Raw genomic sequence first — 19,888 nt, 5'->3', positions numbered from 1 at the left:
TGTGTGTGTGTGTGTGTGTGTGTGTGTGTGTGTGTGTGTGTGTGTGTAGAGAGGGAGGTGGGGGAAGGAGTCAATTGTAGACACCGTGGTATTTGTTTGGCTGTGAGGAGTGAGGAAGAGGAAGCACGTGAATAGGACAGGTGTCTGGCTTGAACCTTTGAAGGTGATGATGCCATTAAGTCAATGGAGACACAGGTCTGCTTGAGTGTTCCTTTGTAGAGGTGAGGTGCAGTAAGTTAGAAAGTTTTCTTTTAATGTTACATTTATTTAATGATCGCCTGTGCATGCGTGTGTGTGTGTGTGTGTGTGTGTGTGTGTGTGTGTGTGTGAAAGGACAACCTGTAGTACCTTTCTACCTTGTGGGTAGTCCTGGGTATTGAACTCCTGTCACTAGGCTTAACAGCGGTACTTTTCCTCCCTGCTAAGGCACAGTGCTGGCCTGAGGACTTATTCCTAGCGTTAAGGGTCTGTGGATACCGGTTTGGTGCTCTCCAGCTGGACAGTTAGCTCTGGCAAGGAATACTCTAGTAACGAGAACAGCTCGTTTTTATAGCGCTCAGTCATTAGCCCTGCAAACAGGTCTTTATTACTTCCGCAGCAGTAAAAGCTTGATGACAGCCCCTGTCCGTTTACTGTGCGAAGGTCTGGGTTCCTGAAACTTCTTCCACAGGCAATGTGGTATTCATGGTGACTAATCATCACGGAGCTCAAGACAAAGACAAGAATATTTACTGTGGCTTCCTGGGGGCCGCCTGCACAGCTTTCGGGGGCCCTCCGGGCACGGGAAGCGGGCTGGGAGCGGTGACTACGGCGCCGAGCCCACCCTCCCCATTACCTGAGGCGAGGCTCCTTTCCTCCTCAGAGACTGCCCTCCCCGTCCCCACCCCCCATCGCTGCGCGGGGCAGGGGGGGCGGGGCTGGCGCTCGGCCCCGCCCTCAGCCCCACCCGCGCGGCCGGCTGGGTCCGCGGCCTCGCCAGTGCGTCTGCGCGAGCCCTGGACTCGGAGCAGCCATGATGGTGGGTGTTCACGGCGGCGCCGAACCCGGGGCGCGCGGTGGGGGCGGCGGGCGCGGGGACGGCGCGGACCGGGCGCTAATGTCTCTCTTTGTGTCCCCCCCTCCCCTCCCTCGCCCTCGGTGTGCCCGGCCCGCCGACTCCGCAGGAAGGCCTGGATGACGGCCCCGACTTCCTCTCGGAGGAAGACCGCGGAGTAAGTTGTGTCTCCCGTCGCCGAGCACCCTCGGTCCCTTCCCCGCCGCGGCCTGAGGAGGGGTCCCGGCCGCGCCGCGCCCGGCGTCGCCCTCCCGACCCCCGCGGCGCGCGCCCCGCCCTGCTGCAGCCCTCCGCGGCCGCTTTCTCGCCTCGGGCGGGCGGTCCAGCTCCGGGCCGAGCCTGCTCTGCCCCGGCCAGGCTGCAGGTGGGGTGGCCAAGGTGGAGGCCGGGTTGCAACGCCCCCATCTTTGACACCCTGGGCCGGGAAACCCGTTCTCAGACCTTCCCGGTGGTACCGTCAGAATCTTCTTTCAGTGGCTTTCTGGAACCCCGTGGTGCCTTCCTCTGCTGAATGATACAGATTTAGTCTAAATTTACTCTTTTGTAGTGATTTTTTTTTTTTTTTTTTTTGCAATCAGCAAATCTCAGTTGTGCGCTACCAGATTTTGCAAAGAACTGGTAGCCCACAGTATCTACTTTTTCTAGTCTAGCCTTCAACCCTATCTTTTTCAGGGTTCTCTGGGGATTGTTTCCCATCTCTAACTCTATTGAAGTTTGACTTGTAAAATTATAATTTACATAATTAAGATGCACACTGTGATATTTTGATGGCTTGTGGAGGTTGTGAAATGATTATCATTGTCACCTAGGTACCTTCAGTTTCTTTTCGATGAGAACACTTGGTCTACTCTAAGCAAGTTTCAAATATATATTACTGTTAATCACTATGCTTTACATTAAGTATCCAGAACTTGAAACTGAAAGTTTGTATCCTTTGACCACCGCCTCCCCCAGCCCTGCCCTTGTTTAAAAGCTCTGATTTCTCCCTCCCAGCGCTCCATGTGTCTTTTAGTGAAGGGTAGCAATGCTTGTAGTGCCTTGTGCAGTGCTGGAGTGAAAAGGTGACACTCATGTATGATTGCCACTGAGCCAAGTTTCAGTTTTGCCACTTAACAGATCACTTTTTAGTTTTTTAGGCTCCTTTCTTTCTCTTTCTTTTTGGCAAGTTTCCGTGTAGCTAGGTTTGCCCTGGGACTTAAGGCATTTTTCCTGCCTCTGTCTTTAAGTGTGGATTACAGGTGCATGCCACCCAGCCTAATTTTTACTTTTATTTTCCATTTTGCTTTTTCTTATCCATCCTAAATACTGTGAGAGATGCAGGTGTTGGTGGTTTGGGATAGATGACAAACAATGCAGGATATTGTTGTTGTTAAGAGATGAGGTGTTGGTGAGCTGGTGGAGGTGGCTCTTTGTTGTTTGTTCCCAGCACTCTAGAGGGCAGAGGCAGGTGGATCTCTGAATTAAGAGTCATAGCCAATTCCAAGTCAGCAAGGGCTACCTAGTAAGATCCTGGGAAGAGAGGACTTTAAGGGTTCATTTTAAATTCTGTGTCTGTGTGTGGGTAGGTGCATCTGTGTACAAGTGCTTGTAGAAGCCAGAAGGTGTCAGATCCCGTGGCACCGGGGTTACAGGTGGCTGGGAGCAGTCTGTGGGAGCTGAGCCAGGTCTCCATGCTGAAGTCACCTCTCCAGCTCCTGAAGCAGTTTTAAAAACCCACAGAGGGGCACATGCCACTGTGGACCCCTTTTCTTCCTCCAGAAGTTCCCGTTCTGCTTTCATGTCAGACATGCATTCCATTGCAGAGAACAACCCTGAAGAGTCAGCCCTCTCCTGGGTTCTGGGATTAAACTCAAGTTGTTAGGCTTGCACAGAAAGCGCTTTACATATTGAGCCATCTTGCTGGCTAAAGGCTGGGGTTTAATAAAGATATTTTAATACATGCTTAAGTGTTAGGGTTGAGAAAGAACCACTCTCTCAGAAAAACAGACACACCCAAGAGCACGGGATGTGAGTTTCTGTAAGGAGATTTGAAAAGACTCGAGTGAAAGTATAGACTCACCAAGGGGGACTTGAGTGTAGCAACCAGATGTTTTTGTAAGTGATAAACTAAATCCCTTAGTTTATATACAAGCATGTGATTTCTGGTTTTAAAAACTTCTAGTTAACTACAAAACAATGTTTATGTGTAAATATATATGTAATTTTTGGATGAGACAATTAGAATTTACTAACTGTATTTTATGTTTTGTTTTATTTGATGTTGTGAGACAAGGTCTCACTTCGTAGCTATGGCTGGGCTGGAATTCAGAGATATTTGCTTGCCTCTGCCTCCCCAGTACTAAGATTAAAGGCATGTGCCACTGGCCGGTATATTTTTTATTTAAAGGAGAAGGACTGGGGTTGTAAATGTGATTGATGAGTGTACTCGCCTATCATGGGTAAGACCTTGGCCTCAGTTCTTGGTACTGGAAATAAAATAAAATAGGAGACACTAGTAGTTATTGATGAAATGAGATTAATCTTAGTTCACTTAAACTGATTGTTCTGAAAGCATGTAGTCTTCTTTGTTTAGATTAAAAAACTGTCTTTTGTCTGGACAGTGGTGTACACCTGTGATCCCAGCACTCAGGAGGCAGAGGCAGGTGGATCTCTGTGAGTTTGAGGCCAGCCTGGTCTACAAAGAGAGTCCAGGATAGCCAAGGCTACACAGAGAAACCCTAGCTCCAAAAACCGAACCAAAATAAAATAAAACCCTGTCTTTTGTAGTCTACCATAAAAAGCGAACAGGATTTGCTCGTCAAAGTGTTAATATTTTTTACATTAATGACATAAAAGGTGGAATGCATAATTTTCTAATGCATAATTTGTTTTGGTGGCTTTTGGCCTTCATAAAATTTGTTTACAGAAATGAAAGTACTTAAGTGATATGTCTGAGAACTTTTCACGTGTCACAAAATTAGAGGGAGAGGAAGCAAAGAGGACAACTGACCAGGGGTTACTGTGGAATGTTGTAAGCGAAACAATTTTATTTACTTATTTTTCGTAGGGCAAATGTTGATTTATTAAGAAAAAGTAAGAAAGACCCTGGAGAGTATCAGGGGTTCCAAGGAGGAATAATACCCTAGATGAAGATTCTCATGTGAGAGTGGGAAAACAAATGCACAAACTGAACAGGCTGGAGGTGTGTCTCGGCGGCAGGACTCGCCCACACAGTTAGGTGGCTGAGCCCGATCTCCCCTCTCCTAAGGGAGTTAGACTGCAGGACGGCTCTACTAAGGCTGAGGACCTGAGCTCCCTGGGATGTAGATGACAGAAAAGAAAAAAGCAGTTCTCACAAGTTGCCCACTTATTGGCTTCCACACGTGTTCTGTGGTATGCATGCCCCGTGCACAAAAAAGGAAAATGTTTGTTCATATTTTTAAAAAGCCTAAATCTCCGTACTGATAGCTGTGAACACCTGTCCAGTTTGTTCTTATTTTGGTGCTGTGGAACTGGCGAGTCGGCAGTTGTGACTGGACAAATAAAGCTCCGTGCAAACGTTTGGTCAATATCTGAAGCCTGGTTTTTCTCTCTTACATTTATTTATATATAGTGAGTGTGTGTGGCAGGAGTGGTGGCACACACTTTTTTTTAAGATTTATTCATTTATTATATATACAGTGTTCTGTCTGCACATAACCTGCATGCCATAAGAAGGCACCAGATCTCATTATAGATGGTTGTGAGCCACCATGTGGTTGGTTGCTGGGAACTGAACTCAGGACCTCTGGAAGAGCAGCCAGTGCTCTTAACCTCTGAGCCATCTCTCCAGCCCTGGTGGCACACACTTTTGGTCTCAGCCTCTGGGAGGCAAAGGCAGGTGGAGGCTAGCATGGTCTACCAAGTGTGTTCCAGGACAGCCAAGGCTCCACAGAGAAACGCTGTCTTGAAGTAGAGTGAGTGTATATGTAAGGGGACACATACGCCATGGCAAACATGGAGGTCAGAGGATAATGGGGGCCCTGGGAGCAAACTCAGGTCATTGGGCTTGGTGGCAAGTGTCTTTACCTGCTGAGCCATCATGCTGGCTCCACTGTGTGTACCCCTTTATAGCTGAGCAATCAAAGACTTCTGAAGAACTTCAGTAGTTTGGGGTCACACAACAGTAAGAGCTGGATTTTGTACCTTGTTCCTGACAGCTAATATATGTATTTCTCCAACCAGTCTTGAAATACTTGTGGTTGGTTGTGGTAGTGCATGCAATCCCAGCATTTGACAGGAGGATTGCCTTGAGTTCCAGGGTGGATGTTACCAGAGAGTGCTAGGGCAGCCTAGACCACAACCCCTGCACAAGACAAGACTTGCCTCAGAGTCGCCCGTCCATGGCACTCCAAAAATTGACAGGAGGAGGACCAGTTCAAGGCCAACCTGGGCTACAAAGCAAGACCGTACCTCAAAAAAGTCTATCCAAACCAGAGTCTCTTGAGGTGTATGAAAAAGAAAAACATTTTAGGATTCTTGCCCTAACTAAATTGGAATCTTTTAGTTGGAGAGGACAACTATTGTTTAAACTTATTTTAGGACTTATTGTTTGTGCATGTGTGGGGTTGTGGATTTAGGAGACCAAGAGAAAACTTACAATCCCCTTAAGCTGGAGTTAGCCAGTTGTGAACTGCCCAGTGTGAGTGGTAGAAGTCAAAGTGAGTCCTCTGAAAGAGCAACAGACACTCTTAACCACTCAGCCATTCTTCCAGCCTGTTTTAAAATTTTTAATTTTTATTTTGTGTGCAGAGGTAAGAAACCAGCCTTCAGGAGTGGGTTCTGTCCAGGCCTGGGCGTGAGCTTAGGTCAGCCATCCTGTGAGCACAGTTTGCCCACTGACCTGTCTCTCTGGTGCCCAGCAACCCCAGATGTTTCTCTCGTTCACTGAAGTTTGATTGCTGTTGGACAGTTAGTCTGCTCTTCCCTCAGTTTAGGAACAGAAATGTCTGGCCTGTCTACATTTCCATGTGTTGCCTGTCCTGTTAGAAATAGATTCCAGTGGTTAGATATTAAGGCATTGTGGTTCTTGTTCAGACTTTAGATCAGTGGTTCTCAACCTGTTGGGGAAAATCTAAGGACTTTTTCACAGGGTTTGCCTAAGACCATCGGAAAACTAGATACTTACAATGCACAGCAGTAGCAAAATTACAGTGATTGAAGTAGCAACAAAAATAGTTTTATGGTTGGGGGTCACCACGATGTGAAGAACTGTATTAAAGAGTTGCAGCATTAGGAAGATTAAGAACTTTCCTGCTTTAGATCATTTTGCTCAGCCTATAAAAAAGGGAATCTTTTTTTTTCTTTCCTTTAATTGTATTTATTTATTTATTTTGTGTGGGAGATATACCTGTGAGGTCAAAGGACAACTAGTGGGAGTTGGTTCTCTCCTCCCATCATGTAGGAACTCAAGTTGTCCGTCTCCTTTACCCATTGCATTAGCCTTTTTCCTCTTTTGTTTTTCAGATAGGTTTCCCTATGTAGCCCCCAAATCCTAGTTTTTCTGCCTCCCCCTCCCAAGTACTGAGACTACCCACATCCAGCTTTTGAAAAGGAGTCTGAGCGAAAAGTATAAAGTGAATATTTGATCTGTGTTGCAAAAAGAGACATGAAAGATTCAGAAATAACACAGGCATCTAGAGCAACAAGTAGGTAAAAGTACAGCCAGTATTTTAAAGTAGATCATTTAAAGCAGACTAGGTTTTCATCCTGGTATTTTTATCAGGAAAGGCTCTGATTACAAGAAGAAAATGTTTTCGGCATCTGAAAAGAAGGCTTAAAATAGTATTGGCTGGATGTAAGAGTGCACACCTGTAGTCCGTACTTTCGGGAGAAGTGAGGCAGAGGGTTGGCTGGGCTAGAGTGTGAGACACTATCTCGGTGTGCTCTCTTACCCCCAAAAGGCAAAAAAGCAAAACAAACCCTCACTGTATGGGAAGCTGTTGTCTACGCTTTGTTTTCTTCAGCCCCGCCTCTTCAGAAGCCACACACAGAGAAGTAAAGGACAGTAACATTTAATAATTGTACTGGATGCACTTTGTTTTGATGTGCAGTGCATACCAGAGTGATGGCCTGTTTCTCTTAGCATGTGGTTTCAATTCTAAATGGCATGCTGTTTTTCAAAAAACAACATTAGAGTCGGGCAGTGGGCATGCCTTTAATCCCAGCACTTGAGAGGCAGAGGTAGTTGAACCTCTGAGTTCGTGGCCAGCCTGGTCTACAAAGTGAGTTCCAGGATGGCCAGAACTACACAGAGCAACCCTGTCTCAAAGCTTCCCACCCACAACCACCCAGAAAGAGAGAGAGAGAATCTTCTGGACTCCCAGTCTTGCCCCTCCTCTGCATTCCTTGTCTTAGTGCTATCATTATCATTTTCCAGTTGTGCCAAGAACTCCAAATCATACATACGTCCTCAGAACAGTCACTGAGCCCACCTTAATGTCACTATGGAAATATTTGCTCTACCTTTTAAGAAAACTTAAAACTTTTATTGTTACTGGAAGTGTGGAGGTCAGAGGACAACTTCATGACATTTGTTCTTCTTTCCACCTTTCCACAGGTTCCAGAGATAGGTCGTTAGTTTGGGAAGGAAAGGCTTTATTTGGCTTACAGGTTATAAAACCCGGGCTAGAGAGATGGCTCAGAGGTTAAGAGCACTGCCTGCTCTTCCAGAGGTCATGAGTTCAATTCCCAGCAACCACATGGTGGCTCACAACCATCTATAATAAGATCTAGTGTCTTCTTCTGGCGTGCAAGTGTATATGCAGATAGAATATTGTATACATAATATATAATATATAATATTTTATATATAATATATATTAAATAAATAAATAAGTAAGTAAGTAAAACCCATCAGTGAGGGAAGCCAGGGCAGGTCAAGGCAGGAACTGAGGCAGAGACACGGAGAAATGCTGCTTATGGGCTTGCTCGGTTGCTTTACCTACACAGCCTAGGCTCATCTGAATAGGAATGGCGCCACCTACAGTGGGCTAGTCTGATAGCGTCAGTTCCTCGGGTGAAGTGTGCTCTTCTCCAGTGACTCCAAATTTGTGTTGACAAGTGGCAAGTGCCTTCATCCACTGAGGCATCTCATAGGCCCTGCCCTACTTTTCTTATCCATAGCTTTGATGTTTTTCTGGATTGTAGCAATTCTTGTTACTGGTCTTTCATCCTTCTGTTTTCCATTCACCCTTATTGTTTACTTACAGTTTGATAATTTAAATTATTAAATCATTTCACTTGCTAAAAGTTTTTCTTATACTCCATTTCTTTTGGAGTACGGTCCAAACATTTTATGCTATGTTTATCACTGTTGACAACTCTTTCTGGCCAGTTAGTCCATACCTCTCTCACCCCATACAAACATTGTCTGCTTGTCTTTCAGGAAGCACTTTGTCTATTTTGTATATGCATTTCAATGCTGTAGGACATTCCTCACACACAATTTCTTTGGAAATATTTGTGACCTGGCACAAATATTTGTATTATTTGTGTGCCTGTGCAGTATTTACACAGATTTAGAAAGATTAAACCACTGGTTACAGTCATATGCAGGTAGTAGGCGCTGTGGTTAGACACACACTGTTGAGCTGCAGGGTTTGGGCTCTTAACCTTTTTGTTGTCACCAAAATAGGCTAACTCCTGAATATTGACCTGGGATTTTGTAGTCTGGCAGAAAGGATAGTACATGTGGGTAGTTTGGTTCTCCTTGGAGTGCCTGATCTTACTGAGGCAGAGGTTGCAAAGGTAGTTATGACTGGAAGACAAAAGACATAATGGCAAAGGCTGCAGGCACTAGGGAGTGCTGAGGGGTTTTATTAAGCTAGAAAATAGATGTGTTCACACGCAAACAGGATTGTAGCTTACTCTTCAGGTGGAAAGTGCTTGATGCTTCCTTTCAGAAAAGAAAGCAGTTCATAGAAAATTGGAACACAACAGCTGAGGTTTAAGAGTCAAGACCGAAAAAGTCCAGGGATGGACACGGCAGTGAGTACCAGGCGAGACTGATTTTGTTTTACTTCCATGTTTGTGTGTGTCTTACTGTAGGGATGAGCGCATGTGGCTGTATGAGGACTGTAATCTCCTGTGAGTCTCCCGATCTGTGTGCTGAGAACTGGACTTGGATCCTTTGTAAGAGCAGTGAATGTTCTTAACTACTGAGACATGTCTCTAGCCCCTGTTTTTACTTGCTTTAAAAGTACTTAATTTTTGTGAAAGCTAAAACATACATAACTGAAATTAGAACACATTCTGGACTGTTGTGTGCATGGTTTTGGGTGAAACTCAACTTGGAATAATTGTGATGCTTACTTATACCAACAAATGCTGGCAACTTGATCTGGTTAGTAAAAATTATAGACTCAGCTATATAAATGTAGTATATAGGGAAATTATGGTTAAATTGATGCACAAACTACATGAAAAATAGGGTTTTTATTAGCATATATAATAGATTTCATTATGGCATTTTTAAAAAGAAGATTACATGTATTTGTTTTGTGTGTAAGGGAGGAAAAGGGCACACTCATGCCATGTGTTCAGTGGAGATAGAAAATAACTTGCAGAAGCCAGTTTTCTCTTTCTACCATGTAGGTACTAGGGACCAAACTCAGATCATCACATTGGTGGCAAGTGCCCTTACCCACTGAGCTATCTCTCCGGCCCACAATATAACTTTTGATATGTATATTTAATGTATTTTCAACATATGCAACATTTATCACCCTCTCTTGTACCTGTACTCGCTCCCATGGTCCCCCTTCTTCTTCCCAGCTAGCCTTCCCTTCTCCTTTCACATACAAGGCGATTTCTACTCTATTTATTTATTTTGGTTTTTTGAGACAGGGTCTCACCATGTAGCTTTGGCTGGCCAGGAACTTGCCGTGTAGACCAGGCTGGCCTCAAACTTATAGAGATCCACCTCCTTTGTGCTGGATTTAAAGGCATGTACCATCACATTCTACTTAATTAATTTTTGGTTTTTCTGTATAGTCCTGACTGTCTTGGAACTCACTCTGTAGACCAGGCTGGATTCACAGGGATCATGCTGGAATTAAAGGCGTGTGTCACCAGTAACTGGCTTTTTTTTTTTTTTTTTTAAAGATTTATTTACTTATGTATGTGGGTGCTCTGTCTACATGTTTGGCTGCATGCCAGAAAAGTATATCAGATCCCATTATAGATGGTTGTGAGCTGCCATGTGGTTGCTGGGGCTAAAGAGCTCTGGAAGACTAGCCAGTGCTCTTAAATGCTGAACCATGTCTCCAGCCCTTAATTTTTTTAAAGATTTGCTTTTGTTTATACACTTTTGTATTTTCAGGACAAGGTTTCTTTGTGTGGCTGTGGCTCTCCTAGAACCAGCTTTGTACACCAGGCTGGCTTCAAACTCCTAGAGATCCGCCTGCCTATTCCTCCCAAGCGCTGGGATTGAAGGCGTGCGCCACCACCGCCAGGCTTACAGACTTATATTTTTATTTAATGTGTATGAATAAGTGTTTTGCCTGCATGTATGTAAGTGTGTGTGTGTGTGTATTTGTTCATGCCTGGTACCTGCAGAAGAAAGGAGAGGCAAATCCCCTGGAACTGGAGCTAAGGTAAAGAGAACTGACCTGGGTCCAAGAACAGCAAGTGCTCCTAGCTGCTCAGCCATCTCTTTAGCCAGAATGTGTAAGACAATTTAAGGGCTTGACAGTATGGCTCAGCAAGTAAAGCCTTACTACCTGAATTCAGTCCAGGACTAACATGGTAAGAGAGAACTGTATGGTGAGTGTGTGTGTACAAATAAATTAATGTGTAGTAAAAAAATACATTTAAAAAATATTTCTGGTGTGTGTGTACATGAGATGGTAGTAGTGGCGGTCTGGGAACAACTTGCTGGAGTTGATTCTGTCCTCCCCATGCAGCTGGGGTCTAAGAATAGAACTCGGTCATAGGCTTGGTGCTAAGCTTTTGAATCCATGAAGCCATCTTGTAAGCCTAAGAATGAAAATTTTGATTATGGAACATTCAGCAGTCTTACTCATGGATTTAGTTCCCTATCCCCTGTTATATAAAAATAACTTTGTTTTTGAGACAGGGTCCCATTATGTAGCCCAGCCTGGCTTGAAACTCAATATGTAGATCAGGCTGCTTCTAATTCAGAGATCTATCTGCCTCTGCCTTTGGGGTGCTGGGATTAAAGGCGTGTCCACCATGGTCATCTTAATTTTATTTTATTAAGATTTATTTGTTTGTTTGTTTATTGTGTATGCAGTGTTCTGCATGCATATACACCTGCAGGCCAGAAGAGGGCACCAGATCTCATTATAGATGGTTGTGACCCACCATGTGGTTGCTGGGAATTGAACTCAGGACCTCTGGAAGAGCAGCCAATACTCTTAACCTCTGAGCCATCTCGCCAGCCCTTTAGTTTTATTTTTTTATACAGGCTGTTAACTGTATAGCCCAGACTAGCCTCAAACTCAACATCATTCTCCTGTTGGCTAGGATTCTAGGTGTGAGTCACTATACCAAACTTAAAGTAATAACTCCAATCTCTGGAACATCCTTGCAGCATGCATATGTGGTACATACATACACACATACATACCTACATACATACATTCATTCTTAATGTTTTACTTAGAATACAAAGCATTGGGTTCCATTGCTGTGTGGTGGGAAGGATCCTGAAGTGGCAGCTTGCTTGTGTGTTCTTGAGATGACAGGGACACATGGCGAGTGGCAGTGATCTAGGGAGGGTTAGACACATGTTAGGTGAGATGTTAGAGTGCCTGGTGGGTTGCTGTAGGAACATTGGTTTTCCAAGTGGAAGCTTTTGAACACGGGAATAGTATCTCGTGCAATGAGATTATAGTGGTGGGTCTATAAGGAACAGGTTGCAGAAGGCAAAGCAGAAGATTACAGTAATTGTTACTTTCCCTTCTTTGCCGGGTCAGTACCCAGCAGGTGGAGCTGAGAGGAGGGTGGCCAGTCCAGCTGGATGCCCTCTGTGACTGAGCGGGATGGTAAGTGTCCACGGCCCGAACCTCCCTGGATGCCCCAGGGAATAGCAAGGAGAGGTGGGCCAGCAACAGAACTCCACGTAACAGTTACCAGGCAGGGTTGATTTTAAGGCGGATATGTTGAATCACTTTTGCCCGGAAGTGGTGTCTCTTGAATCAGAAGCTAAAGACAGGTCTCCAAACTCGAGCCAGGCTCAGGTAGATGCAGCAGGCCTTATCAGGCCCAACACCTCTTTCCTCATCCATCTCTGTACATTTGCTAGTGCTTTCCTGGCAAAAGAAACTGATTTAATTATTTTATTTTATCTTTATTTTTGTTTTTCAAGACAGGGTTTCTCTGTGTAGCCCTGGGTGTCCTGGACTAACTTTGTAGACTAGGCTGTCCTAGAACTCAAAGATCCGCCTGCCTCTGCCTCCCAGAGTGCTGGGATTACTAGCGTGCACCACCATGCCCAGCTTGATTTAATTTCTTAATATTTATTTATCATGTGTGTGCACATGTGTATGACAGCCTGTTGAAGTCAACTCTCTTTCCTCTATGTGGGCTCTGGGAGCAGACGCAAGTCATGGGGCTTAACAAACAAGCACCTCTACACACTGAGCCGTCTTACCACCCTATGAATGTCTGCTGTCGAAGTAGTATAAATGGAGAACTAACCAGACAGCAGCTGATCAGCATCTGTGCGTGCATGCGTGCGTGTGTGTATGCGTGCATGCACTGCTGCTCTGAGCCAGGGTCTTGAGCACAGGTTAACCTCAGCTTCCTTTACAGATGAGGATGACTTTGAACTTGTGATTGTCAGGACTCTACCTCCCAAGAGCTGAGATACTTGTGTGTACCACATACCTGGCTTAGGATCTTTAAATGAACATCATTGTCATCATTATTATAAGGTTTATTTTTAAGTGTGTGTGTGCGCTTATACAAGTGCCTGCAGTGCAGGTAACCTTTGAAAGCCAGAAGAGGGCTTGGATCCTCTGGAGTTGGAGCTAAAAATAAAATTCCTGTCCTCTGGAGAAACAGCAAGTACCCTTAAATGGCCAAGCCATCTCTCCAGCCCAGGATCTTTAAATTTTTATTTTTATTTATATATATATTTTTTGATACTGAGCTAGCTGTGTAGACCAGGCTGGCCTCAGATTCCCAGAGATATGGCTCTGCCTCCAGCGCTATGGAATTAAAGGTGTGTGCCACCTCCTTGGCCTGTACATTTTTTTAATGATACTGTATTTTTGTTGCTTCATTTTGGTGCTGTATTTTTGTGTCCTCTTTTTTATGAACGACAGCACGAATGTTTAACCTACTCTGTCTCTAAAGAAAGTACAAGCACCTCCCCACATGCGCCTAAGCCACACACAAGAACTAAAGGCAGAAAAGTGAGGTTTCTTTTTTGAGATAGGGTTTCTCTGTAGCTCTGGCTGTCCTGGACTCGCTTTGTAGACCAGGCTGGTCTCGAACTCAGAGATCCACTGCCTCTGCTTCCCCAGTGCTGGGATCACTGGTGTGTGCCACCAAGCCCGGCTAAAAGACAGGGTTTTTTGTTTGTTTGTTGTTGTTGTTGTTGTTTTTATCTAAACAAAAACTACATGCTTTTAGAACAATCACCAAGCCTGACAAAGGTTTCTTAAAGGGATGCAAAGGGACTCTCTGGAAGTGATGGAAATGTTCCATTATCTCAATTAGGAATTTTGCAACATGGATGTCTGTTAAGATTTCAAGTTAATTTTAAGACTTGCACATTATATGTAAATTGTATCTAAAAATTAGAATTATAGGGGCCCTGAAGAAAATGATACCCCAACCAAGAAAAATACATGGGAGGGGACCTAAAACCCCGGCTCAATGTAGCCCATAGACTCAGTCTCCAAGTGGGGTCCCTAGTAAGGGGAGCAGAAATTTTCACTGACATGAACTCAGTGGCAAGATCTTTGATCACCGCCCCCTGGGGGGTGCAGCCTTCCCAGGTCACAGAGGAAGACAATGCAACCAGTCCTGATGAGATCTGATAGGTCAGATGGAAGGGGAGGAGGACCACCCCATCAGTGGACTAGAGGAGGGACATAGGAAGAGGAGGGTGGGATTGAAGGAGACCAGGGAGGGGGCCACAGCCAGGATACAAATTGAATAAGTTGTAAAAATGATAATAATAAAAAAAAAATTAGAATTACAGACAAAATCACCAGTTTTCAACCTTTGGGTCTGTGACCCCTTTGCGGGGGTCACATGACCCTTTCACTGGGGTTGCCTAAGACCATTGGAAAACACAGATAAAGACAAATGTTAGCTAGGCATGATGGTGGGTATCTATAATTCCATTGAATCTATAAATCGCAGTACTCAGGAGTCATTGATTTCAAGGTTAGCCTGGGCTATAAAGTGAGACCTTGCCTCAGAGAACAAACAAGGAAAAGCCCAGTGTGCTATTGATAAAGGGGAGGGCATTGTATTTGCTATAGAAGGATGGGAAAGTGGAAGAAAAATATTTTAATAATCTGGAGTAATTTTGTTTTCTGACACAGGATCCTGGCGTGTAGCTCAGGCTGGCCCACTGCTCATTATATAACCTTAGCTGGTCATAAAGTTTTACTTCTGTTGACCCTTCCACCTGTGGGATGACAGATGTGCAGGGTTGATTCTTGTCATTTATGTTTGTGAAATGCTAATCTAGTAAACGAAGACATAACAAATGGGGACATGAGCTGGGGAGGTAGCTTAGTGGGAGAGCAATTGTTTACCATGTGTGAGGGTCAATCCTGACACCGTGCCCCAACCCACCGCAGCTTGCACATGCCTCCACACACACACACAAACAGAAATGTAAAGTTAATCCCAAAACATAGTTTGCTTGGGGTGTTGCAGCAGATCACAAATGGGTTGAAGGAACAGAATTTAGTCTTGTAATTCTAGAGGACAGATGTTAGAAATCAGCATTACTGCCCTGAGATCCAAGTGTCTTCGCTACAGAGCCATTTTTCCTGCCTGCCAGCAACCCTTACTGGTCTTTTCAGTCACGCTGCCTTCTCTCAGTTGTCCTCAAAACAAGGACTAGTTCTTGTTTTGAGTCAGAGTTTCACCTGCTTCTGCCTTCAGAGTGCAGGGACCGACTGCCATGCCAGGTTGTTTGTCCTTAAAGATTTAAGGTACACCTAGATAAGCCAGGGTAATGGAATCTGAAAAACTAATTGAATCACATCTGCAGGGTCGTTTTGGCCACATAAGGCCTGTTCACAGACTGCAGGGATTTGGATATAGATACATTCTGAGAGTCATTAGCCAGGCTGCCACAACACTTATTTAAAGGTGGCTTGGACATGAGTTAAAAAACAAGAAAGGAAAAAGGTTCTTTTGGTGGTGGAGGTTAAGGTGGGGTCTAGCTGGTTTTGTATTAGCCATTCTGCCTCAGTCTCCTGAGTGCTTGGACGACAGGACAGTGGGTGCCTAGTCTGTTTTGGTACTGTGTTGTGTTATTGTTAGAAGAAGAATGAAATTATATAAAAGTACACATAAATGATATACCTTTCATTTCAGCCCTCGGAAGGCAAAGGCAGGAGGATCACAAGTTTGACACCAAACTGTCTTTAAAAAAAGAGGGACCATCTTGGAAAAAAAACAAAACAAAACAAAAGAAGAGGGACTGGAAAGATGGCTCATTGGTTAAGAATCCTTACTGCTCTTATAGAAGACCCTAGTTGAGTTTCTAGCACCCTTGTGACAGTCCATAACTGCCTCTTCTGACCTTCTTGGGCTCGTCGGCACACACTCATACACTCAGACACACGTACATAACATAAATTTTTCTTTATGCTGTATTTTTCTTTTTTTTTTAGCTTAAAGCAATAAATGTAGATCTCCAAAGTGATGCTGCTCTGCAAGTGGACATTTCAGATGCTCTTAGTGAAAGGGATAAAGTCAAATTCACTGTTCACACAAAGGTAAAGTGGGACTTTGTTCTGTGCTCCTTAGAAATGCTGTTACTTACATATATGTTGATTAGAGCTTAAATTTTAAATATATTGGAAAGAGTCTTAATTGACTGATACTTTAACAGACAAGTTTAGGAAAGTTACTTTCTGTTTTGCCTTTTTTTTTTTTTTTTAAGATGGTATGTAGTTCTGCCTGTTTGGGAACTGGCTGTGTAGATCAGTCTGGAAAAGTGACTTATTTCGTGGTTTTAGGAATTAGACATTAGGAATTTAGACATAAATTTCATTTCCAGGCTCCTCTGTGTGTATGTCTGTCTCCCCATGTAGCTCTGAGTGTCCTGGAACTCACTGTGTAGACCAGGCTCACCTCAACTCCCAGATCTGCCTGCCTCTGCCTCCTGACTGCTGGGCTTAAAAGTGAGCCCACCACAACTAGCCAATAGTGTACATCTTAAGTGGTGGTAGCAGTACAATATATAAGTGCCTGGTATTTTATTTTTCAAAGTCTGAGGATAATTTTACTTTCATTCAAGAAAATTGCTGTCTTTGCAGAGTTCATTGCCAAATTTTAAACAAAATGAATTTTCAGTCGTTCGACAACATGAAGAATTTATCTGGCTTCACGATTCCTTCGTTGAAAATGAAGACTATGCAGGTTACATTGTAAGTATTGGGATTTTGTTTTCATATATATATATGTAATGTACATGTATCTAGGTGTTGTATGTTTAGGTGCCCACAATGGCCAGAAGAGATACCCTAGAGTTGGAGTTACAGGAAGTTGTGAGCTGTTAGAAACAGTTAGGGGTTTCTAGGGGTGCTAGAAACCAAATTTGGGTCCTATGGATGCACACCAAACTGCTGACCCATCTCTGCAGCTCTTATTTGATGTCTAGTTATGTGTATGTGTCTATGCATGTGAGTCCAGGTGCCTGTAAAGGCCATAGGCACCTGGTGTCCCCGGAGCTGGAGTTCTGGGTGGTTGTGAGCCGTCGGCAGTGTCAGGAACCGATCTGGGGTCTTCTGCAAGACCACGGTGTCTCTACTGCTCAGCGTTTCCCCAGCCCCAGTTTTCTTTTTCTAAGAGCAGTTTAGAAACTCGTGCTTTTATTTAGCACTTTAGTAACTGATGTGATTTGTGAAGATGCCAGCTGTGAGGCATTGGTCTGCCCCGTTTACCCTGAGCTGTCTTGTCTTTGACTGTTCTACTAGACTGTGAATTCTTCGTTTTTCCCAAATAGAGTTTTGCTGTGTTACCTAGCTCCTTCCTGATCTGGGACTCTCTGTGTAGACCAGTCTGATGTTGAGCCAGCCGCAGTCTTGGTTCTGCCTTTCACATACTAGTGTTACAAACATGAGCCCCTCCAAGTGTGGACTGATACCGTTAATACTGGAGTAGGTAATTAGTGAGGAAACACCACAGAATTTTCTGGCTTTGGCCCTGAGTGTTCAGGTGCTTAGGGGTTGGAAGGCTTCTGAAGACATCATGTTCAAGAGTAAGGTGGTTACTCCTGCTGAGTTATTGAAGTGTATGGTTTCCCTGGCGCCATCATGACCGGATTGTGTCCCCATCCTGAGACCAGCACCCCTTTGACATGTGTTTCCTTTCCACAGCGCAGATTTTGGTGAATGACCAACAATGTGGTCTTCTCTTTGCATTCTAGTTCCATCTTTTCCCTCCTTGTGTGATAGTATCTTTTTTTTCTGCTTTGTCCATCAGGAGGCTAAATATTCCTCATTGATTCAGACTCTCTTATTTATTTTTATATACCCTTTGCTCTCGATGGTACCTGCAGTATAGGAACTGTTTAATATTATTTTGGATTTTCAAGGCAGGGTCTCTGTATAGCCTTGTCTGTCCTGGACTCGCTTTGTAGTGCTGAGATTACAGGCATGCACCACCACTCCTGGCTGTGCAGGTTTTTTTATTTTTCATTTTTATTTTTTTTATTTAAGGGGTCTGGAAAGATGGTTCAGCAGTTAAAAGCACTTGCTGCTCTTGCGGAAGACCCAGATTCAGCTCCCAGTACCCACATGGTACCTCATAATCATCTAGAACTCCAGTTCAGGGGTCCTATGCTGCCTTCTGGCCTCTGTGGGCATCAGGCACATGGGTGGTGCACAGACATACAGGCAAAATACAAATGCACATTACTTTTTTAAATTAAAAAAAATAGTATTTATCTATTTATTTGGGCTTTTTATTGAAAATAGGGTTTTTTTCATGCAGTATATTCTGATTATGGTTTCCCCTCACTATTGTCTCCCAGATTCTCCCTAACTCCCCACCCATCCAACTCCACCCCTTCTTTCTTAGAAAACAAACAGATAAATAAAAGCAGACAAACGGAGGGAGCACGAGAAGTTCATGTGCAGAGGCATAGACACACACACAAATTGGAAACCATAATATATAAGTAAAAGACCAGACAAAACATTATGATAAAATCTAAAAAAACACCATTGTTTGTGTTGGCTGTTTGCTGCTGGGCATGGGGTCTGCCCTTAAGTGTGATTTGTATACCCAGTGAGACTCCATTGGAGAAAAGTAATTTTCCTTTGAGAGAGATTATCAGTTAGAGATAGCTTCTTGCTTAAGGATGGGAGCTCCTGTGTACTTTCTCCCTCGTTGTGAGGACCCTATCTGGCTTAGCCTATGCAGGCCCCGTGCATCCTGCCGCAGTCTGAGTTCATATGTGTGTCATCCTGTTGTGTCTAGAAGACCGTGTTTCCTTGGTGTCCTCTGTTCCCCACTGGCTCTTACAACCTTACAGTCTCCCTTTCTAAGGGGGGAGTTTGGAGACCTCCATTTAGGACCCAGTGTTCCAAGACCTCTCACTCTACTCATGTGTGTCTGTGTGTCTGTGTGTGTGCGAGCGCACTGACCGGTGTTAAACTCTATGTATGTAGACCAGGCTACCTCAGAGTCATAGAGTGCTAGAATTAAGGTGTTTGACACCAAGCCTGGCTTGTCATCTAAGTTTTAAATAAGACCTTTCTGCTTCAGATATATTCCTCTAATCTTAGATCCCTTTTAATACGTTGTGCTCAATGATAGTAATCATTAATTTAAAAAAAAAAAAAAAGGCCCCAACCAGGTGTAGTGTCGCATACCTTTATTCTCAGCACTAAGGAGGCAAGGGAAGGTGGATCTCTGAGTTTGAGGCCAGCCTGGTCTACAGAGTGAGTTCCAGGACAGGCAGGGCTATACAAAGAAACCCTATCTCAAACAGCAACAACAAATATATATCTATTTTTTTATTATTTAAAATTTATTTTTGTGTTTAATGATCTTTTACACACTTGAAAAATGGTACACATTTTTTCTTTTGTTTTTTTTTTTTTTTAAGGAGTCTACATTAATGCAGAGGCTATTTTATTTTTGGTTTTTCAAGACAAGGTTTCTCTTGTGGCCGTGGCTGTCCTGGAACTCTGTAGACCATGCTGACCTCGAACTCAGAGAGATCTGCCTGCCTCTGCCTCCTGAGTTCTGGAATTAAAGGTGTGTGTCCAGCAGTATACATAATTCTTATAACATTTATTTGAGAACAGTTTTGCTTTACATTTATTTATTGTTTGTGTATGAGCATGTACTGAGGTCAGAGGACAACTTGAAAGAGTAACTTTCCTTCTTCCACCATGGGGGTTCTGTAAATCAGATCTGGTAAGCACATTACCCTCTGAGCCGTCCCACCAGCTAGCTCCACAGCCGTTTTTACTTTGTTCTCAGATAGGCTCTTACTGAGTTGCTCATTGTGCCTTCAGTCTCTTACTTCTTGCCTCAGCCTCCCAATATGGGTTATATGGTCCACTGCTCCTGACTTGACAACTACCTATTTTATCTTATTTTTTGAGGCAAGGTCTCACTGTGTAGTTCTAGGTGACA

General features: G+C 43.9%; 1 protein-coding gene across 1 annotated transcript in view; it reads left to right on the top strand.

Moving 5' to 3' along the window:
* Positions 1-954: 954 nt before the first annotated feature.
* Snx6 (sorting nexin 6) overlaps positions 955-19,888 on the top strand; it is a 47,731-nt gene continuing 28,797 nt past the window's right edge. Inside the window, exons 1-4 of the mRNA XM_055608694.1 lie at positions 955-1,018; positions 1,164-1,211; positions 15,907-16,011; positions 16,555-16,665. Coding sequence (XP_055464669.1) covers positions 1,013-1,018; positions 1,164-1,211; positions 15,907-16,011; positions 16,555-16,665 — 270 coding nt within the window. The 5' untranslated portion in view covers positions 955-1,012. The remainder of the gene's footprint in view (positions 1,019-1,163; positions 1,212-15,906; positions 16,012-16,554; positions 16,666-19,888) is intronic.

This window comes from Psammomys obesus, unplaced genomic scaffold (genome assembly GCF_907164565.1).
Source record: "Psammomys obesus unplaced genomic scaffold, mPsaObe1.curated_primary_1811, whole genome shotgun sequence".
NCBI classification, from domain to species: domain Eukaryota; kingdom Metazoa; phylum Chordata; class Mammalia; order Rodentia; family Muridae; genus Psammomys; species Psammomys obesus.
The sequence above is the reverse complement of the archived record's forward strand: the minus strand, read 5'-3'. Positions and strand labels throughout refer to the sequence as shown.